Source organism: Moschus berezovskii, chromosome 25, assembly GCF_049115385.1.
Source record: "Moschus berezovskii isolate FMDL1 chromosome 25, NW_MosBer_1.0, whole genome shotgun sequence".
Classification (NCBI taxonomy): Eukaryota; Metazoa; Chordata; class Mammalia; order Artiodactyla; family Moschidae; genus Moschus; species Moschus berezovskii.
In genome coordinates this window covers 43,683,356-43,706,498 of record NC_142484.1, presented here as the reverse complement: position 1 = coordinate 43,706,498, position 23,143 = coordinate 43,683,356, and the positions used below count along the sequence as shown (strand labels likewise).

The following is a 23,143-nucleotide window of genomic DNA, read 5'->3' as shown; positions in this document are numbered from 1 at the left end:
CTACACAGCTCACTGGGAGGAAGAGGAGGAAGGGATTTGTTGGGTTGTGTCCCGACACCCCAAGGCTCTGGTCTCGGGAAAGTTCCCAGTGAGAGTGAGTGCTTTCTGACCTTGCAGACACCGGGTCAGATCTCACCCTGGAGCCTTTGGCCATTTCCCCAGAGGGACCCAAAAGTAACCCTGAGAGGTTCAGGGCAGGCCAGCTCAGGACAGGCCAACCATCTGATCCCAGCCGGGTAGCCCTACGTCCCCTCCCTGTACGTGTGAAAGTGCAGGACTTATGTGGGGTGGATCAGCCTCCACAAGAGCAGACTGATGGGGGTTAAGAATCCTGGCGGGCCAGTCACGTGCACACCCAGGTCGGAGCTGGTGGGATGAGATGCAGAAAACCAGGGCAGCACTTTTTCGTGCAAGGTTTATTCCAAGCCCTCTAGACAGATCTCTTCCTACTGGGTGCACGTCTGCACAGACTCAGGTGTGGCCCTGTGCTGGGCGCAGAAGGTCCACTGGGCAGAAGAGGCAGGGATAAGATAATGGCCACACCAGGCTCTGAAACCTCCAGGCCGGCTGCTGGTCACTGTCGTTACAGGGTCCCACCTTAGAGAAGCGAGGAGCCAATTGATGGGGATACCCTGCCCATCTCCCTGAGTGAGGGGCCAGGATGCCACACTCCAGTAAGGGCCAACTCGAGCTCCTAGTGAGGGTGTCCACTGAGGGTTCTCCAGAAGCAGGGCCCTGAGGTGAAGAGGGAAGGCTTTCCACCGCCCCCCAGGCCACCCATGAGGACCCAGTCCTGGGTCCATGCACACTCAGCACACCTTCTCAGGCCTGGAGCATCGTGTCCACATTCCCCTGAGTCAGCTGGAGGACCTGGAGTCCGTCATGTCAGAGCTCGGATGTGAGAAGGCCATGATGAGCACTTGTGAGTATATGAGGGGTGATCAAAGTGCCAATATGTGCTGGATCATCGAAAAAGCAACAGAGTTCCCGAAAAACATCTACTTTTTCTTTATTGACTATGCTTTATTTGTCTGTGGGGATCACAACAAACTGTAGACAATTCTTCAAGAGATGGGAATACCAGACCACCTGACCTGCCTCCTGAGAAATCTGTATACAGGTCAAGCAACAATTAGAACTGGACATGGAACAACAGACTGTTTCCAAATCAGGAAAGTAGTAAGTCAAGGCTGTATATTGTCACCCTGCTTATTTAACTTATATGCAGTATACATCATGAGAAATGCTGGACTGGATGAAGCGCAAGCTGGAATCAAGATTGCTGGGAGAAATATCAATAACCTCAGATATGCAGATGACACCACCCTTATGGCAGAAAGTGAAGAAGAGCTAAAGAGCCTTTTGATGAAAGTGAAAGAGGAGAGTGAAAAAGTTGGCTTAAAGCTCAACATTTGGGAAACTAAGATCATGGCATCTGGTCCTATCACTTCATGGCAGATAGATGCAGAAACAATGGAAACAGTGACAGTTTATTTTGGGGGGCTGAAAATCACTGCAGATGGTGACTGCAGCCATGAAATTAAAAGACACTTGCTCCTTGGAAGAAAAGTTACGAACAACCTAGATGGCATATTAAAAAGCAGAGACATTACTTTGCCAACAAAGGTTTGTCTAGTCAAGGCTATGGTTTTTCCAGCAGTCATGTATGGATGTGAGAGTTGAACTATAAAGAAATCTGAGTGCCAAAGAATTGATGCTTTGAACTGTGGTGCTGAAGAAGACTCTTGAGTGTCCCTTGGACTGGGAGGTGATCAAACCAGTCCATCCTAAAGTAAATCATTCCTGAATATTCATTGGAAGGACTGATGCTGAAGCTGAAACTCCAATAGCTTGGTCACCTGATGCAAAGAACTGACTCATTTGAAAAAACCCTGATGCTGGATAAGATTGAAGGCAGGAGGAGAGGGGGATGACAGAGGATGAAATGGTTGGATGGCATCACTGACTCAATGGACATGAGTTTGAGTGAATTTCAGGAGTTGGTGATGGACAGGGAGGCCTGGCGTGCTGCAGTCCATGGGGTCGCAAAAAGTTGGACACGACCAATCAACTGAACTGACTCTGAGGGGTGAGTTCTGGGCCACACAGGGAGGAGACCCACGAGCAAAGACTGGCCTCAGACCACCCATCTGGTGGACTGCATTTTGAGAAGAGTTTCTATTGTGAATTCCTGAGCTGGGCCTTCTCTGGAAAGCTTTGTGAAGATTTATCTTCTTGGAAACACACACGGAAAGGCAGACACTTAGGTAACCTTTTCTTCTCTCACATTTCCACACTTCCACAAGTGACTCCATAACGAACATCTGTGTGACTAGGTGCGTGCTGAATTGTGTCTGACTCTCTGTGACCCCATGGACTGTGGCCACCAGGCGCCTCTGACCATGGGATTCTTCAGGCAAGAACACTGGAATGGGTTGCATTTCCTACTCCAGGGGGTCTTCCTGGCCCAGGGATCACACCTGTGTCTCCTACATCTTCTTCATTGGCAGGTTGATCCTTTACCACTGAGTCACCTGGTAATCCTGTCCAATATCTGCACGTTCTGAGGTTTTAGGTGCAGGTGGTAACTAAGTCCACAGGCAGACAGCTTCCAGCAAGGCTATTCTTGGAGCTCAATGATGTCAGCAGGAATCATCTCTCCTGACCTCTCAGCTATCCTTAGTGAGGCCCATGGGCTCACAAAATGTCAGACACGACTGAAATGACTTAACACACACACACCTCACTTAGGTGGCTGTGCTTCATGAGAGAAAGATGGCACCAACTGCTACAGGGTGAGACCACGTGCCCACCACTCCCAACAGAAAGACAGCTTCTCTTCTCCAGGATTTCAGCACAAGACCCATAGCAGCTTTATAGGAAATGCCAGTAAACCATCGTAAGATGGCAGTAAACAGGTGAATGGATACATGAATTGTGGTATATCCATAAACTGCAGCACTAATTTGCGAAATTTACATGAAGTGACATTTGTATTAAAACACACTACAAAAAGATGAATCTCAAAATAATCATTCTGAGCAAAAGAAAGTGAGATTAAAAAAGAAGAGGATGTAGTGTATGATTCTATTTATATAATGTTCTAGAAAGCACATCTAATCAATAACAACAGAATACAGATCAGTGATGCCTGGGGACAGAACTGGGGGGACCTGGAGTCTCCTGTGGGGGAAGTTTGGTGAGAAAGACTATAAATGGGCAGGACGATGTTTGCAGGTGATGGGTGTGCTCATTATCTCAATCTAAAGGATACAAAATAATCATATATCCCAGTCTTTGATTTTGTTACTTTGATGTTTTATAGGGAAGAGGATGGGAGAGAGGACTCTAATGTTGTTTTCATTCATTTCCTAGATTTCTTCCACCTAATCTATTTATAACAGCATGTTTCTAGATTTTATTGTTAGACTCTAAAAATAAGGTTCCTCTTCTTACCAAGTAGGTGAACATACAGTACAGCCCAATACATAATTCTGCGTATTCTATGTAGACAGTTTATTCAAACCACATGGTGTGATCAAGTTTTCATATTTCTGTCAGCTGATGTAGTCCAAGCTCACCTTTCAATTTACATAAGTAATAGTGTTGGTAGCAAAGTCCAGAAAGAGCATATTTGCAACTCTCTTGTGGATTAAATTCTCCCTTGAATTGTGGTGCATTCCGGTTTGTGAACAGAAATGAGAGGAGCTAAAGAATTGAGGAAAGTAAAGTAACTGGAGCTAAGATCTTGAAGCCTTCAGGGAGGTCAAAATGAAACTTGTTACAAAGTCAACACTGCCTCTAGTCAGGGTATTTCTCACAATGAGTTATAATTTTGTGTGGGTAGAGAGGATTGGGAAGTTGGGCAATGAACAGAATTTCATTTTCCACTAAAGACCTGAGGATATCTTATATCTGCTACAGGGTGATAATACACTATGATCTTTCCCCCCAAAAAACATACATCAAATTTGAAATTGTAAATGTATTGTTGCATGGCCAGAGGAACACAAAATAAAGCAATATCTGGGATAAACATATTATTATTAATCTGCAAATTCCAAGAGAAAACAGTGTTAAAGATTAATTTGAGGACTTTCTTGGTGGTCCAGTTGTTAAGAATCCACCTGTCAATGGAGGAGATATGGATTCGATCCCTGGTCCAGGAAGATCCTATGTGCCACAGAGCAACCAAACCCATGCACCGCAACAACGGAGCCTGTGTGCTGCAACTGCTGAAGCCGTGAGCCTAGATCCTGTACTCTGTAGCAAGAGAAGTGGCAACGAGAGAAGCCACTTGAATGAGAAGTCCCTACACGACAGCACAGAGTAGACCCTCTCACTGTAAGTAGAGAAAGCCCATTCATAGCATCAAAGACCCAGAACAGCCATATATCAACAGATAGATTTTAAAATACTAACACTGTAAGAATAGGCTTCACTTTTTCACACATGACTTTATGAGAAGAGCAGATTTGTGATGACTGATCATCTCATGTAGTTAAGAGAGTGTTTTAAATTTTCATGTCAAGTATCCTTCCTGAGTGAAGGTCCACACCCAATCATTGACTGAACAGGAAAATGTCTTATGGAGCAGGAAGAGAATGCAAACCAAGCCAAGATAAAGAAAACCTTTAGAGATCTTTGATGAAACTTAGCATATAATCTCATATTTTTTTCATAAAAACTATGATTCATTTCAGTCAATCATGTGGTATACAAGTATGACATGATCATTTAGTCTACAGCATAGCATCAGCATTTCAATTATGCTTATATATCAAATAACAGAATGAGAGGGCATGAGTACCTGGGGTCCTAGGACAAGGGATAGACACATAGAGAAGAACCACCAATAGCTACTGTGTGTGCAGATATAGATGGAAAGAGAAAAAGCACTAGTGTGCTACCAAAATCAAAACACAGAGGGAAGAAATTCGTGGAGAACCCAATGGACAGTATAAAATTTCAGAGAATGCTAGTTCAGATGAAGTTAACAAGATCCATCAAATAGTAGAGGGCTATTTCTGCCAGTGCTGTAAGTGGTATTGGGGCGCTTGACTGAGCTGAGTTGAAAAATGAAATGAGAATGATTCATATTTCTGAAAAAAAAAAAAGTCAAGGAAATAATACAGGCAGATTCAGACAAGTAATCAATCGATCAAGTGGGTGATAATGGGTTACTGATTAGGATTGAAATATATTTTGTTAAGTCTTCCCCAATAGCTCAGTGGTAAAGAATCTGCCTGCAATGCAGGAGCCTCAGGAGACATGGGTTCCATACCTGGGTTGGGAAGATCCTCTAGAGGAGGACAACCCACTCGAGTATTCTTGCCTGGAGAATCCTAGGGACAGAGGAGTCTGGTGGGCTACAGTCCATGGGGTCTCAGAGTTGAACACGATTGAAGTGACTGAGCAGGAGCATAATCTGGTAAATGCATTTACAAAATTCATATTTTGGAAATTCATTTATTTTAAAAACAACACTTCAAGGGATTAAAAATGTGAATTTAGAGTGCTATTTTACTATAGATTGGATTGTGGCAAATGATTAAGTAGATTTCAGAGGCTTCACTTCAGTCAATGGCATTAGGGTGTGTTTTCAACTCTTCCAAAAGCTAATCATGTGTACCATTCCACATAACCTAGTGATAACCCTGTCACTAGGAAGAAGTGGGCATGGTCTTCAGGGAACATATAAAGCATCCAGCAAAGAGCCAAGCTGACTCTTCTCCAGAGCCCAGGGCTGTTGTGTTTGGAGGTGGTTAGGTGGTGAAGACTTTTGAAAGTTACCACTATCAGGAGGTAAGCTCTTATTCTTTGATCTGAATTTAACTGAGTTACTTACTAAATGGAATAGGACATTTCATTAACGGAGCCCAAAGCTGAGTTATGATCAAGGTACAATGAATGTCTGATATGTTCACTTAGAAATGAAGGTTTGTAGGTAATCTTGGAAGCTAGAGCTAAGTTATGTTCCCTATTGGTACCATCTATATGTGAGTACTGGATCAATCATTTATTCAATGTGCGATTTGTAGACAAGTAACCTCATGCGACGAGTTGACTCACTGGAAAAGACTGTGATGCTGGGAAAGGTTGGGGGCGGGAGGAGAAGGGGACGACGGAGAATGAGATGGCTGGATGGCATCACCGACTCTGTGGACATGAATTTGAGTGTACTCCGGGAGTTGGTGATGGACAGGGAGGCCTGGCGTGCTGTGATTCATGGGGTCGCGGAGAGTCGGACACGACTGAGCGACTGAACTGAACTGAACTGAACTTGTTTGACTCACTCCATGTCAAATAACCTCCTTATAAAATGTAGGCAAAGATAGAAAATTGGTTAATAATATTGTTGAGAAACTTAAAATAGGTAATCCATTTCAGAGAAGTTGATCCAATGTGCAGAATTAGTAAGCACAATTAAAATATTAAAATTTACCTCTTTTATTATAATTTTAATTCTGTCAGTATCATTATTATTATCAATATAGAAATTATTTTACTCGTAGTGAACCTTGGCCAGTTTCCAGACCACTTCTACTCAGAGCTTATCTATACTTTCTCCCTATTCTTCAAGCTATCTCCTAATATAAGGCATATTTGAGTTAATGGCTTTATGTTCTTTATTGGAAAAATTTTGTGGTCCTCAACTAAAGTCCATTGTTCCCTGTCAACAATTTTTATTTGCATACATGTATCTGTGCACCATCATTTCCTTGCTACTCATTTTCAAAAGGTATTCTAAGTTGTTTTATAATTATTCACTTCAGTAATTTTTACTTTCTGTCTACTTTGGACCAAAAATAAATTCTCAGCCTAGTAAATAAGTATCCTCCTACATTCAAGTTCTCATAGACTGGGAAGATAACAGTAATCATATAGTTCAATCAAATATTTAGCCACAATGTATGATAACCTAATTTAAATAAGCATTTTAATATGACATGATGATAATAAAATGAGGAGCTTATCAGCAAATGATCTTTGTGCTGTGCTGTCACTCAGTCATGTCTGACTTTTTGTGACTGCATGGACTTCAGCCCGCCAGGCTCCTCTGTCCTTGGGGATCCTCCAGGCAAGAATACTGGAGTGGGTTGCCATGTCCTCCTCCAGGGGATCTTCCCAACCCAGGGATTGAGCCCAGGTCTCCTGCATTGCAGGCAGAAATATTCTTTGAGCTTATACTATTTCCCAAATGTTTTCACATTCACTGATGATTCCTCCCTGACTATCCTCTAATAGTTATTATCTTTGCCAGAGTTGGTTATTTGCTGCCTCCATGACATTGTCAAAAGCCCAGGTCTCCCATTTCTCTGCTCCCTTCAGGTTGTACGCTTCAGTCTCCAGGCAAATGAACTCTGAGGCCACAAAAAAGACAGCCTTGTGTATCAACTTCAAATTCTGTCCAGACTAACCCCAAAACAGTTGACTCTTCCTTATGTTTCTTTTAACGAGCACTAAAATGTTGGCAAAATCCTCCTAATGATATTTTCTTCAAACCTCATTTGCCATAACTTCAAAAGGCCATATACACTTTAAATTCTATCGCAGGCAGAAAGATCAGGAGGGTTGTTTTGGGAGGAATATGAACAAGACTCCATGGCAGAGGATTGTGTCGGATTGGATGAGAGCTGAATCCCTGATGGAAAAGCTGTGTCTGACAGTACCCTGTCTGACTCTCATCAGGACACGTGGTTACCCAGCATCCTCTGTCCACACATGCAGTACATCAGCTGTCCTGCTCTATACACTAACCTGTCTCTGTGAGTGGGAAGTAAGTCTCAGGCCCGTTGATACTGTTTATGGTCTCACGGCAACACAGTGTTCTTTCTTCTTTTCTCTCTTCAGAAACATGAGTTCCAAAAGCTTCCAGAATGAAGTCACCTGTTCCCTGTGTGTGAAGTATGTCATAGACCCGGTCACGCTGGGCTGTGGGCACAGCTTCTGCATGCTGTGTCTCTGTCTCTACTGGGAGGAAGGACAACGGCTTCCTTGCTGCCCTGTGTGCAGGGAAACACCCCATCAACTGAGCCTGAAAACCAATATCATTTTTCAGACTCGAGTATTCCTTGCCAGACGGACAGGACCCTATGGTGTACCTAGGTCTGCAGAAAAGATGTGTGAGCTTCACGGGAAAACAAAGAACTTGTTCTGTAAAGTTACAAAGGACATGCTTTGCTTAGTCTGTCGTATGTCTGTGGAGCATGGGGCTCACACGCATTGCTCTGTTGAGTGTATGGCTGAGGAATACCGGGTAAGCAGTGACTAAGAGTGACGTTTGAATATGGGGGACTTTCTGTTTGAGAGTGAATGCCAAAGAAACTGAAGATAATTATTCTTCATTCATATCAAATATAAAGCAGATACTAACTAGCATTGTGGGCTGGGTCCTAGGATAAATGGGCTTCCCTGGTGGCTCAGACAGTAACTCATCTGCAAGGTGGTTGGGAAGATCCCCTGGTGAAGAAAATGACAACCCACTCCAGTACTCTTGCCTGGAAAATTCCATTGATGGAGGAGCCTGTAGGCTACACTCCATGAGGTCCCAAAGAGTCCGGCATGCCTACGCAACTTCACTTTCCCTCTCATAGGATAAACTACTTATGAAAGGCTACCCTCAACTTAAACAGTTAAGGTTTTACATTTTAAATTTTACAACCCCAGTTGATGGTGAGGATGAGGTTAATTGTGTGTGCCACGTCTGTGTAAGACCATGGTGAGAAAATCCTGTTAATATCAGAGATTATTGTGCACTGCAGTCATGGTGACAATAGCCTAATCTAATAGGGTCTAATCAGAAACACTGTCTTAGCTAAAAGAATCGTGTGATAGGAGATGAGAACTAGCAGCAGGACAACTAAAATCTGAGATGGAATTTACATAATGAAAATTAGTGGGGGGAAATCAAGTGTGAGGGCAAGTTTTTCTCTATGGAGAAGCACCCTTTCCAATGTTATATCTATTCTATGGTTACAAACATTCTACACAGTAGACACTTTGTCTTAAAAGGGACAATAAGTGGACCATTTCCCTTCTTGGGTGATCATCTGATATTTCCTGCTATCCTTAATCCCCGAGGATCTGAAAATTTTCAATATCAACCTCTCTGATACTCACACTGTTGGTTCTTTTGCAGCAAAGGCTTCTGAAGATAATGAGGTCTGTGTGGGGAAAGATTCAAGAAAATAAAAGAAATTTGAACAGAGGAATGAACAAAATAAGAACATGGGAGGTAAGCAAGAAATTCTAATTCATTCAGCACAAGCTTGGGACATGTGGTGATTATTTGATAAGACTTTAGTTAAAAATCATGATGTTTATGTTTCAATATACATGACAGGCCAGTATCAAAGGCTTTCATCTCATCATGTAGAATTAGGCATGTCACTTTATTGGATCTCTTTTTAAAATCAAAATATCGAACAAAAAGTTTTAATTTCCTGGCTAACACAATAACATTCCAATGGTTATAGAAAAATCACAATCATAATTTGTCAATGAGATGAACCTAGAGTTTCTTAGAAGGAAAATTTTTGAAAATTCAGGAAGACATTCTCTAACTATTTGGATTGTGAAGAACAAATTGAAGTTCAAATTAAAGGGAATGTCAGGCAGATACATATGTAAGAGTTGAAGACTAGAAATTAGAAATTATCTGAATATTGAGATTCTACATAGTCCATGTTGGCTGACACATGTTTCATTAGAGAGGCAGTGCTGAGAGATATGGCTGGAAATGGTGGATAGGTCAGTTTCAAATGTGAGCTATATTCATGGTTGAGAAATTTGGATCTATCATTTGTTGATTCAAAACTATGAATTGAGCACCACAAATAGAAGGGGTGAAATAACATTACAGTTAGATGCTCAAGGAAGTAAAGATTAAATGATGTGAAACAATAAACAAGCAATATTAAAAGCTACCTCCCACCAGTACAAAGGTAATTTAAGTGGGGTCGTGTGAATGACAAGGAGATATAGTACAACTGACTCAATTATTCAGAGGTGTTATACTCAAGGTTATAGTTTACAATGAAGTGCCTGCTGTGTCATGATAACTGTTATAAGCCAATGTAGAAATAGAGAAAAGAGGCAGATTTCCTTGTACTCAAGGATCAAATGTAAGGAGGATCAAATGGAGTAGCGGAAGAGTCAATGAACAATTCTAAATACAACATTTGTGGCGTGATCCATTGTGATTAAGTGCTTTTGAGGAAATTTTAGCAATAAAGGTAAATAATAAGTAGTTTGGACAAAATGAATTTTACATATGATCAGAAAAGGCTTATATAGAGGATCACGGATGGGCAGAAGCTTGGATGAGAGTAGAATTGGAGGCAGGTGCCTATTTGTGGAACAAGTTTTCAGGAAGAGATAACTAAATCACATGTCTTCCACTAGACTCATTCCTTTCCCACACCACACTCACCACTGCTTCTCCGTTGTGTCACCTTGATATGAAGGAAAGTGAGAGAGCACAGAGACACTGGAAGTTAGATCTGAAAGTTGAGAAATTCTTAAAGCTAAGGTCAGGAATAGATTGAGCCCAGATAGTGGGAAATGATAGAACTCAATAGATATTCTTGATAGTAGAGAAATGTCAGAAAATAGCACATATTGATGTGCAATGTAAGGAGGATAAAATATGAAACCTGAGACCCAGTTTCTGCTCTGAAGGCGAACCATCATGGAGCATATAAACAAAGAGGGAAATGCTACTTTGGGTTAAGAAAATATTAGTTTGAGAAATGTTGCACTTTGAGGTTCTGTCAGATACTCTCACAAATTGGTAGCAGGCAACTGGGTGAATTAGGATGGAACTTAGTGAATGATTTTTATCTGGAGAGAAACAGTTCACAGTTTTTTGTATAGTCTAGGCATGAGATGGATACCATAGTAGTGTTTTATTTTTAATTTATTTTTTTATTACTATTGAATTATTTTTTTATTATTTTTTTTTATTTTTATTGGAAGCTAATTATTTTACAATATTATATTGGTTGGTTTTGCCATACATTGACATGAATCTGCCCCGAGTGTACATGAGTTCCCCCTCCCGAACCCCCTCCCACCTCCCTCTTCCCCTTATCCTCCCTCTGGGTCATCCCCACATACCAGCCCCGAGCATCCTGTAACATGCATCGACCCTGAACTGGCAATTCGTTTCACATATGATAATATACATGTTTCAATGCCATTCTCCCAAACCATCCCACCCTCACCCTCTCCCAGAGTCCCAAAGACTGTTCTATACATCTGTGTCTCTTTTGCTGTCTCGTATACAGGGTTATCATTTGCATCTTTCTAAATTCCATATATATATGCGTTAGTATACTGTATTGGTGTTTTTCTTTCTGGCTTACTTCACTCTCTATAATAAGCTCTATTTTCATCCACTTCATTAGAACTGGTTCAAATGCATTCTTTTTAATGGCCGAGTAATACTCCATTGTGTATATGTACCAAAGCTTTCTTATCCATTCATCTGCAGATGGACATCTAGGTTGCTTCCATGTCCTGGCTATTATAAACAGTGCTGCGATGAACATTGGAGTACATGTGTCTCTTTCAATTCTGGTTTCCTCGGTGTGTATGCCCAGGAGTGCAATTGCTGGATCATATGGCAGTTCTATTTCCAGTTTTTTTGAGGAATCTCCACACTGTTCTCCATACTGGCTGTACTAGTTTGCATTCCCACCAACAGTGTAAGAGGGTTCCCTTCTCTCCACACCCTCTCCAGCATTTATTGCATGTAGACTTTTGGATAGCAGCCATTCTGACTGGTGTGAAATGGTATCTCATTGTGGTTTTGATTTGCATTTCTCTGATTATGAGGGATGGTGAGCATTTTTTCATGTGTTTGTTAGCCATCTTTATGTCTTCTTTGGAGAAATGTCTGTTTAGTTCTTTGGCCCATTTTTTGACTGGGTCATTTATTTTTCTGGAATTGAGCTGCAGGAGCTGCTTGTATATTTTGGAGATTAATTCTTTGTCAGTTGTTTCACTTGCTATTATTTTCTCCCATTCTGAAGGCTGTCTTTTCACGTTGCTTATAGTTTCCTTTGCTGTGCAGAAGCTTTTGATTTTAATTAGGTCCCATTCGTTTATTTTTGCTTTTATTTCCAATATTCTGGGAGGTGGGTCTTGGAGGATCTTCTTACGGAGACAGACCTGTAGATCTTGGACAGCAAAAGATTTCTCAAGCTCGCCTTGCTGTCCTGATTCCAATTCTAGCCACACATTAGGAAACCTAGACACTCTACAGAGCTGATGTCCATCGTGAATTTATAGCACTAGTTGCTAGTATAATTATTTTCCTCTTCCTGCAGTGTACATTGCACTGGATAATGAAAGAGTCACTCCTTGTATCCCTGTGTTTGAAGATCTGAGACATCTGCTGGCTGGTCCTGATGGTCCCTTTGTCAACGACACTTCACCGAGATCTAAACATTTTCTTGCCTGGGGAGCTGAGTCATTCACTTCTGGTCAATGCTACTGGGAGGTGGATGTGGCGGGCTGTTGCAACTGGGCCATTGGATTTTGTAATGATTCTTGGACAAGAGACAGTGACATGGTCCTTGACTCAGAGGGAATTTTTCTACTTCTTTGTATCGGAGAGAACAATCACTGTAGTTTGTTTACCTCCTCGCCACTGTCACCTCAATATGTCAAAAGGCCTCTGGGCTGTGTGGGGGTCTTTCTGGATTATGACCATGGTGTCGTGAGTTTCGTGAATGTGGCCAATAGTTCTCTCATTTGCAATTTCCTCTCCTGTTCCTTTTCCTTTTCTCTCAAACCTTTTCTATGCTCTGGACACTCCTGATCAAGGACAATTTAGAAATCTGAAAACAAGTTTCAGAAATGTAAATAATTGACATCACTAATTTAATATCTGCTTGATTTTCTATAACTTTACCTTCCTTTATGAAGCATATTGATTGATTTATTTAAGGGTTGATATGTTAAGTACATGGGCTTCCTGGATGGCTCAGCTGTAAAGAATCCTCCTGCCAAGCATCAGACTTGGGTTTACTCCCTCGTCGGGAAGATCTCCTGGAGTAGGACATGGCAACCCAATCCAGTATTCTTGTCTGGATAAAATCCCATGGACAGAGGAGTCTGACAGCTACAGCCCATGGGGTCACAAAGAGTTGGACATGACTAAGCACATGTCAATTGTATAAATTTGTATAAAATTTTAAATAAAACTATCTCTATTAATACTGTGCATTGTTTACTCTATGTCTTGTCTGTTAATTTCTACAGTAGTTGAATGCCGAAGGACTCATGGCTCTGTTTACCCAGGTTAGTGGGTTAAGGCAAGATTTGGAATTCTCTTTTCTCTTCTGTGATATACCTTAACAAGCCTGTTTTAAAACCTCTTTTTCATGATGTAATTTGTAAAGCTATTGGACTAAATGAGGGAATCCTATTGGGTAGACTCAGCACATCTTGTACATTTTTTCTATAAAACTCACAACCTAATATTGGCTGACCATTCTAGCTTAGGAGATTTATGTCTTCAATCAGTCAGTTCAGTTCAATTCAGTTGCTTAGTCATGTCTGACTCTTTGTGACCCAATGAATCACAGCACACCAGGCCTCCCTGTCCATCACCAACTCCCGGAGTTTACACAAACTCATGTCCATCGAGTCAGTGATGTCATCCAGCCATCTCATCCTCTGTCGTTCCCCTTCTCCTGCCCCTAATCCCTCCCAACATCAGGGTCTTTTCCAATGAGTCAGCTCTTCGCATCAGGTGGCCAAAGTATTGCGGTTTCAGCCTCAACATCAGTCCTTCCAATGAACACCCAGCACTGATCTCCTTTAGAATGGACTGGTTGGATCTCCTTGCAGTCCAAGGGACTCTCAAGAGCCTTCTCCAACTTCACAGTTCAAAAGCATCAATTCTTCAGCACTCAGCTTTCTTCACAGTCCAACTCTCACATCCATACATGACCACTGAAAAAGCCATAGCCTTGACTAGATGGACATTTGTTGGCAAAGTAATATCTCTGCTTTTTAATATGTTATAAATTCCAAGTAACAAAAACCAACCTGCTTGAAATATAACTCTTTCAATAAATAGCTCTACAAAGTCATAACTAAAAATATGCTCCACCACTGTTAAAAAGCTTATAAAGTATAACCAACATCAGAAGGAAAAAGAATAATATTATTTAACAAAACTGTGGAATGGGCTACCTATAAAATTCATAAACTCAAAAAATTCTCTTCCACAAACACACTGAATATAAATGCATACATATCTGAACAGAATGAAATAAAGAAAACAAGATTTGACACCTTGGAAAGTTCAGAAATTTTAATTGAGGAAAGACCTCAAGTCATAGAAATCTGGAAATTTCATTTACCAAAATAAACAGCAGAACTTTTCATTGAGTGTAATAAAGAATACTTCAGTTCAGTCACTCAGTCATGTCCGACTCTGTGACTCCATGAACCACAGCACACCAGGCCCCCCTGTCCATCACGAACTCCCAGAGTTCACCCAACCCATGTCCATCGAGTAAACGATGCCATCCAACCATCTCATCCTCTGTCGTCCCCATCTCCTCCTGCCCCCAATCCCTCCCAACCTCAGGGTCTTTTCCAATGAGTCAGCTCTTTGCATCAGGTGGCCAAAGTATTGGAGTTTCAGCCTCAACATCAGTCCTTCCAATGAACACCTAGGACTGATCTCCTTTAGGATGGACTGGTTGGATTTCCTTGCAGTCTAAGGGACTCTCGAGAGTCTTCTCCAACGCCACAGTTCAAAAGCATCAGTTCTTCAGTGCTCAGCTTTCTGTACAGTCCAACTCTCACATCCATACATGATCACTGGAAAAAACATAGCCTTGACTAGACGAACCTTTGCTGGGAAAATAACGTCTCTGCTTTTTTATATACTGTCTAGGTTGGTCATAACTTTCCTTCTAAGAAGTAAGCGTCTTTTAATTTCATTGCTGCAATTGCCATCTGCAGTGATTTTGGAGCCCAGAAAAATAAAGTCAACCACTGTCATGAAGTGATGGGACCGGATGTAATGATCTCGGTTTTCTGAATGTTGAGCTTTAAGCCAGGAAGTAAAAGAAAATTATATTTAAAATGCTTTTAGTTAATCCATCTTAAGTTTCAAAATAAGAGTACATGCCTACCATTTGATCTAATAGGCATCTGAAAGCAGAGTTCCAAAGAATAGCAGGAGAGATAAGAAAGCCTTCCTCAGCAATCAATGCAAAGGAATAGAGAAAACAACAGAATAGGAAAGACAAGAGATCTCTTCAAAAAAATTAGAGATACCAAGGGAACATTTCATGCAAAGATGGGCTCGATAAAGGACAGAAATGGTATGGACCTAACAGAAGCAGAAGATATTAAGAAGAGGTGGCAAGAATACACAGAAGAACTGTTTAAAAAAGATCTTCACGACCAAGATAATCACGATGGTGTGATCACTCACCTAGAGCCAGACATCTTGGAATGTGAAGTCAAGTGGGTTTTAGAAAGCATCACTACGAACAAAGCCAGTGGAGCTGATGGAATTCCAGTTGAGCTATTTCAAATCCTGAAAGGTGATGCTGTGAAAGTGCTGCACTCAATATGCCAGCAAATTTGGAAAACTCAGCAGTGGCCACAGGACTGGAAAAGGTCAGTTTTCATTCCAATCCCAAAGAAAGGCAATGCCAAAGAACGCTCAAACTACCACACAATTGCACTCATCTCACATGCTAGTAAAGTCATGCTCAAAATTCTCCAATCCAGGCAATACGTGAACCGTGAACTTCCAGATGTTCAAGCTGGTTTTAGAAAAGGCAGAGGAACCAGAGATCAAATTGACAACATCCTCTGGATCATGGAAAAAGATCATCTATTTCTGCTTTATTGACTATGCCAAAGCCTTTGACTGTGTGGATCACAATAAATGGTGGAAAATTCTGAAAGAGATGGGAATACCAGACCATCTGACCTGCCTCTTGAGAAACCTGTATGCAGATCAGGAAGCAACAGTTAGAACTGGACATGGAACAACAGACTGGTTCCAAATAGGAAAAGGAGTAGGTCAAGATTACACATTGTCACCCTGCTTATTTAACTTCTATGCAGAATATATCATGAGGAACACTGGGCTGGAAGAAGCACAAGCTGAAATCAAGATTGCCAGGAGAAATATCAATCACCTCAGATATGCAGATGACACCACCCTTATGGCAGAAAGTGAAGAGGAACTCAAAGGCCTCTTGATGAAAGTGAAAGAGGAGAGTGAAAAAGTTGGCTTAAAGCTCAACATTCAGAAAACTAAGATCATGGCATCTGATCCCATCACTTCATGGGAAATAGATGGGGAAACAGTGGAAACAGTGTCAGACTTTATTTTTTGAGGCTCCAAAATCACTGCGGATGCTGATTGCAGCCATAAAATTAAAAGATGCTTACTCCTTGGAAGGAAAATTATGACCAACCTAGATAGCATATTAAAAAGCAGAGACATTACTTTGCCAACCAAGGTCCGTCTAGTCAAGGCTATGGTTTTTCCCGTGGTCATGTATGGATGTGAAAGTTGGACTGTGAAGAAAGCTAATCGCCGAAGAATTGATGCTTTTGAACTGTGGTGCTGGAGAAGACTCTTGAGAGTCCCTTGGACTGCAAGGAGATCCAACCAGTCCATTCTAAAGGAGATCAATCCTGGGTGTTCATTGGAAGGACTGATGCTGAAGCTGAAATTCCAATACTTTGGTCACCTCATGCGAAGAGTTGACTCACTGGAAAGACTCTGATTCTGGGAGGGGTTGGGGGTGGGAGGAGAAGGGGACGACAGAGAATGAGGTGGCTGGATGGCATCACCGACTCAATGAACATGAGTTTGAGTGAACTCCGGGAGTTGGTGATGGACAGGGAGGCCTGGAGTGCTGTGATTCATGGGGTCACAAAGAGTCAGACACGACTGAGCGACTGAACTGAACTGAACTGAACCACGTGCTCTAATAGGAATCATAAATACCACATGATCCAGCAAATCCTTTTCTGAGTATTTATTGAGGAAAACAAAAAGGCTAACCTGGAAAGACACATGTACCCCAATGCTCATTCTAGTGAATATGATTCCATGTCCCTTTATTGGAAGTTAGTCTTGCTTTTTCCTCTCTTCCTGTGATTCAGGAGTATGTCTTGAAGGAGTCAAGGGTAAACTGCTGCCTATGTTTCTAAGATTCAAAGTCACAGATTTCTTCTGGTGTCCAGGCTCATTTCCTCCAGGTAGCATCAACTGAAAGCAGGTCTGGCTGCCCACTGCTTGAAAGTTACTCCAAAGATAAGGTTGGTCTAAAGGAAAGTCCGCTTTACTTTGGAGACCAGCAATTGTCAGAGAGGGTCCACATGTCCAATTTCCCACTCCCCACTAATAATTTGAGGGTGAGGATTTTTAAATGGGGAGTTTAGGTTGTGTAGGAGAAAGGAAAAGGCTCCACGCAGAAACGGCACAGTCAGTTCCGACAGTCCTTGAAATTGGTCAAGAGGTTGTCTGACTAGCATCATTTGATTGTTTTAAGTACAGTTAACTTTCAAGTCTAGAGTCATCTATATTTTTCCAGTTTCTCTGAGGCAAGTTCTTGGAATTGTGCCACTTACACCATGGACAGTCTGGTTCTCATGCAGCTAACTTCTTCCATCAGGTGGGGCTTTCAGTTTCTACAAAACAGGTCAAAGCATATGGCTCAGAATATTATGCATAGTCTTTGGAGAGGAATTAAAAGTTCTTGGCTTTGCTAAATGACTAAACTATTATTATTTTATCTTGTTTGACTGCTTTTCCTTTGTATCTGGGTTTTCTCACTTCTTAGATTACATTTATTCTATGACTAAAGTTTTTCTACAGAAAAGAGACAGGCTGAGGACGTTGGGGGTGGAGAAAGGAAGGAGCATAGGGTCCTGCTCTATTTCAGGGGTAAGTGAGAGAGGCAAGCACCTCTGAGAGTCAGGACAGTGGAATCAGACAAGAGAAAAATTAGAAAGGTTCTCTAAGAATGATGCAAATTTATCTGATGTTTGTGCATGTATAATGCAATATGAGATAAAGTTTTGATGAAAACTTTTCAAGTGACTGTCTGTCATTTGTAAATACATTGACAGAGGCCGTGGCACACAAAAGAGAAACTCACAGGAGTCTTTTTGCAGGGATAAGTCAGTGCTGCTGCCCATGTGCCAGCTTATGAACCCAAAACTTGGTCCAGGAGCCATCACTGGATGGATGGGCAGGCTCAAACACTTTCAAGATGACTTTGGTCCATTGGTGCAACCACACATTGGGGTCTTTCAATAATGGTTCTGTATTGTCAGTCTTAACCTCTTTACCAATCTTCAATTTAAATATTTAGAGTCATATTTCTACCATGATAATATGAACAAATCTACCTGAAAGCTGGTGAAATGATAATGGGATTCAAGCCTATTGTTGAGTTTTTGAATAATGAGAGAAGACTCTGAAAGAAGGGCTCTTTAAGACCTGGAATCATTCTCAAATATGTCAATTGCTCAGTGAATCACGTGATACTCAGTCAAGTCAGTCCTGTCCGACTCTTTGCAATCCCATGGACTGTAGCCCAGCAGGCTCCTCTGTCCATGGGAATCTCCATGTGAGAATGCTGCAGTGGGTTGCTTTGCCCTCCTGCAGGGGATCTTACAGACCCAGTAATCAAATGTGTGCCTCCTGTGATTCCTGCACTGCAGACGGATTCTTTACCTCTGAGCCACCAGGGAAGCCCCAGAGTCACAGAGAACTATGAATTAATTCAGGACATTTGAATTACAAGTTAAATGCAAATATAAATTATGATAGGGACACGCCTGAACGACTGAACTGAACTGAACTGAACCTTACAGTTAAAAAAATTTCCCCTAAAAACTTCTTGGTAGTTAAATTTGTTTGTTGGTGATGCCATCCACCGTCTCGTCCTCTGTCACTGCCTTCTTCTCCTGCCTTCAATCTTTCCCAGCACCAGGGACTTTTCCAGTGAGTTGTCTGTTTGAATCAGGTAGCCAATGTACTGGAGCTTCAGCTTCAGCATTAGCCTTTCCAGTGAATATTCAGGACTGATTTCCTTTAGGATGGACTGGTTTGATCTCCTTGCATTTCAATGGAGGAAGTTTAGGTCTTAAAAATCGTGGTTCTCCAGGAGCTCACAAAATTCCCCAGGGTGCAGAAAACCCTGTGGTACCAAGGAGTCCTGGCAGCTTCTGAAGGGACTGGACCCAGGAGGGAGGCGATCTCCTTCCCGCCCAAGGCCTATCTGCCCACAGTGGTGCGGGGCCCCAGTAGACTTGGCCCTGGACTCAAAGGGTAGCTGCCCACTGGGACCTTCCTTCAGGGCAGGAAGGGACCCTGCAGACCTTTGAGGGGGCAACACTGGGTTCTGTGTTCTTGTCTCTGCCTCTGTAGGCACTGAAACTCTGACAGCCCAATGTGGTTTTGTCCAGAGATGGAGCTTTTCCCTGAGGCCCCAGACTGGCTCGTGTACCTGGCACATCTGGGAAAGCAGGGATGAGGCTCTGCTCAGCCCAGAGTCCCCTTTGGAGGATGTGCAGGAGGGGGCGGCGGGGGCTGCAGGGGTCCCAGAGCTGTTCTTTACACTCAGAGTCTGTGCCCCTCACCTCCAGGGCCTGCACCCCCAGGGGAACCAGGGAGCTACGCTCCTCGAGAGAGGGGGAAAAATAACTAGGAAGGGCTCCAGGACTGAGAGTTAAAGAACTCCTGCCCTTCATTGAGAGAGAAGCTGCAGACAAGGAAAGGGGAGACCAGAAACGGAGAAGCTGTCTGGCCATCAGTGAGCAGTGCCTCCCTCTCTTCTCTGTGAGTTTTTCAATCAAAAGATATGTTTAGATTTGCCATGAGGAAAGAAATCCACTTAACATTTTGTGGTGTGAATGAACTGTGGGTCAGTCATTTTAGAAGCACTAAATCTAATCTTAAATTAGATCTTTTATGATTGCAGTTTTATTCCCAGTTCATGAATGGATAGATGAGGCAACAAATTCAGATTTATAATTTTAACAAACGCCATCTTTTTCTATTAGAAAATTCAGACTTTGAACTTATGTTAATCTAGAATTTGTATTTTTCTGCATCTGTTTTTAAAACTTTTCATTTTGTATTGGCATATAGCTGAATAGCAATGTGGTAAGCCTTTTCTGGTGATATAGTGGTTGAGTCCCCCTGCCAGTGCAGGGAACACGGGTTCGATCCCAGGTCTGGGAAGATCCCACAGGCCATAGGGCAACTAAGCCCATGTGCCACAGCTGCTGAGCCAATGAGCTGGAGCCCTTGTCTGCAACAAGAAACACCACCCCAGTGAGAAGCCCGCACACTGCAAGGAAGAGGAGCCCCACTTCCTTGGCTAGAGAAAGCCTTTGGTCGGCAATGAAGACCTAGTGCAGCCAAATAAATAAATAAGTAATCATAGCAATATTGTGATAGTTTCAGGTGAGCAGCAAAGGGACTCAGCCCCGCAGACTCGTGTGTCCATTCTTCTCAAACCTCCCTTCCATCCACGTGACCACATGACACTGGGCAGAGTTCCATATGCTGTACAGTAGGTTCCCTGCCTGTACATTTATAAAGAATAAAATATTTCCCTAAAGCATCAAGGAGTAAGATGAACTCTCAAAACTCATCCCTTTTCATATATAAGAACACAACTACTTCTGTGATACTAATAGTGCATGAGAGCCAAAGATGTATATATTTAATTTTCAGCCAAGAATATTTAGAAAAGTTTAATGAGATGATGATGGTTTACACATATTTTCAATTATATAAATAAACCAAAATATTAAAAGCAATGTCATTCTACTACATAAAAATCCCAGAAACAGTTTAGTAACCTATGGACTAAAATGCTTATACAAAACACCTGTTTAATACAATCACATAACATAATGCAAAATAACCAAGTCTATGGTAAAAACATGATATAATCTTCAGCGTGAAGAATGGGTTGGGGCAGAAACCAGAAGAAATTTAGATTTGGCCTGGATAATTAGTGCCATTGAGTCAAATGATGCTGGTTTTAAGGAAAAGCTAACTCAAATGGAGCAATTTTAAATTTTAATTTCTAATTTTTGAAATCAGTAAGAAAAATCTCACTGACGGCTCAAAGGATAAATAAATAGAGAGAAATGCTTCTGCCCTCATGCCCATCCTCGCTTCCAAGATAAGGAAGGGCCAGCTCTTCACTTCAGAGAGAAGGGCCAGAGACAGCAGGGCCTGACAGTTTTCTTTAAGGCAAATCTCCTACTTCGGGTCAATCAGATCTTCCCTTCCTAACTCACTGCCTGAGTCCTGAAGGACAAGGTCACAGAGAAGGGGCTCACAGACCCGTGGAGCCCCCCACGTGTCTGGCAGGCAGAGGGTGAGGAGAGCAAACCTTTCCAGTTCAGGGAGCTCAGTCTAGTCCAGGGTACCTCGCAGCCCAGTCAGCTCAGGGTTTATTCCACGAGGCATCATTGCATTGACTTTCTCTCGGAGTGAACTTGGGGTAGATGGAGAGGCCAGAAATTACAGCACAAGATGCCTTCTTTCCAGCAGGTCCCACTTTGTATGAAGAGGGAGGGAAAGAAGGAAGGCAATGAAAAGGCATAGAGAGAAGAGCCCATGGACTTTTGCTGAAAGTTCTGTCCCTTCAGGTTGTGAACTAAACTCAGTCGGAATCCGAGTCAGAGGAGTCCCCTGAGGACGATGAGCTGGAGCTGCGGTCCTCCAGATCAGAATCTCCATCTTCATCCTCACTGCTGGGGGCTGAGGAGTTGCCTTCCTCCTCTTCCTCATTTTCTTCTGATCTCCCTGAAGCAGGAGAATGTTCTCCAGTCATGTCTGATGATTCTGACTCTGCAGCCTGAAGCTGGTGGTCCCCTCTAAGCCTTCCTTGCAGATTGCCTGATGATGGGGACTGTAGACCCATCCTTCTAATCTTGGAGTTCGGGCCCCCCATCACGCTCATGTTCTTACGCTTAGCACAGGTCGCCTCTCTGTAAGCAGCATATTCTTCAGGAGACAGAGTCCTGAGCCAGAGATCAAGGTCCACCTTGTACTGTGTCTGCAGTCCCTCCGCCTGCTTCTTATAAAGCTCCTTCTGGTCCTGGGGGACCCGCTGCCAGCGTCTACTGATCTCCACCATGCGCTCCCTCGGGGGCACCACTTTCAGCTCCCTGCTTGACCAGAGATCCTGGTGGAACTTGTGATAGCCATTCATCGGGGGCTTCTTGGGCTCTCCATGGAATTTCCACTTCATGGGTAAATTGTTTTCTGGGGGAGACTTCATTTTTTGAACATTTTCCTGAAACTTCTTTGGCACTTTGCTTTGACTTCTTTTGGGGACATCAGGTTTCTTGGAGTTCTGGACTAGTTCAGGGTGCTGTTCTCTGAACAGAGCCATTTTCTCCTGAAACTCCTGTTTCTCTTTCTGGAAATCTTGATAGTATTTTAGCTTGAGCTGTTCTGGAAGCTTCCTGTATTCCTCAGACAGAACCTTAGTCAGCTCCTGGTTGCTCATCTTGGGGTGTTTTTGGAGGTACTGAAGTCTCATCTCTTTAAAAAAGCGGAGGTAAGCTGTCAGGGGCTTCTTGGGTAAATCAGGATGTTTCCTGTGGTTTCTGTTTTTGGAAGGATTGTTAACATTTTCCTTAGCTTCTAGGATTAATTCTTTCAAAGTACGAAACTTTCTCAAGTTATAAGAAATCTCTAACCATTTGAGTTTGCATTTTTCCCCAGAAAAATCTTTAAAAGCTACTTTTTCCCAGTCCATCACTGACTGGGTCGTTTTGAATGTGTGCCTGTCATTGGATGGAATGCTTTTCTCCATACTTTCCAGTAACTGCACAATGTCTTCTTTGGACCAGTCATCTTGACTTTTAGGCAGCACCATTTCTAGGTCTTCAGGACACTTATCTGGTCCCAGCAGTTCAGACATCTCAGCAGAGTCTCCAGCATCTGCACACTCAAGATTCAGCAGGTGAGTGTGATGGTTCTGTGAAGAAAGAAAAAGAAAGTTACCCTCCTATGTGACATATGAGAGAAGCACATCCCACTTGGGATATGTCTCTTCTATCATTTTATTTGCCATTAAGAACGTAAATGAAAACTGGC

At 42.3% G+C, this 23,143-nt stretch overlaps 1 protein-coding gene and 1 pseudogene across 1 annotated transcript; one reads left to right on the top strand and one right to left on the bottom strand.

Annotated features, from left to right (window-relative positions):
• Positions 1 to 801: 801 nt before the first annotated feature.
• On the top strand, positions 802 to 12,829 carry LOC148773904 (tripartite motif-containing protein 77 pseudogene; annotated as a pseudogene).
• An 8,869-nt stretch (positions 12,830 to 21,698) lies between these two features.
• Positions 21,699 to 22,928, bottom strand: LOC129548383 (upstream-binding factor 1-like protein 1). The gene has a single exon (XM_055414906.2). It carries the CDS (start codon positions 22,920 to 22,922, stop codon positions 21,699 to 21,701), a length of 1,224 nt encoding a protein of 407 aa, XP_055270881.2. The 5' UTR covers positions 22,923 to 22,928.
• Between the last annotated feature and the right edge of the window lie 215 nt (positions 22,929 to 23,143).

Bases quoted from the DNA above. Each gene is read 5' to 3' on its own strand.
- LOC129548383 (XM_055414906.2), bottom strand. From the start codon at position 22,922: ATGGTGCTGCCTAAAAGTCAAGATGACTGGTCCAAAGAAGACATTGTG.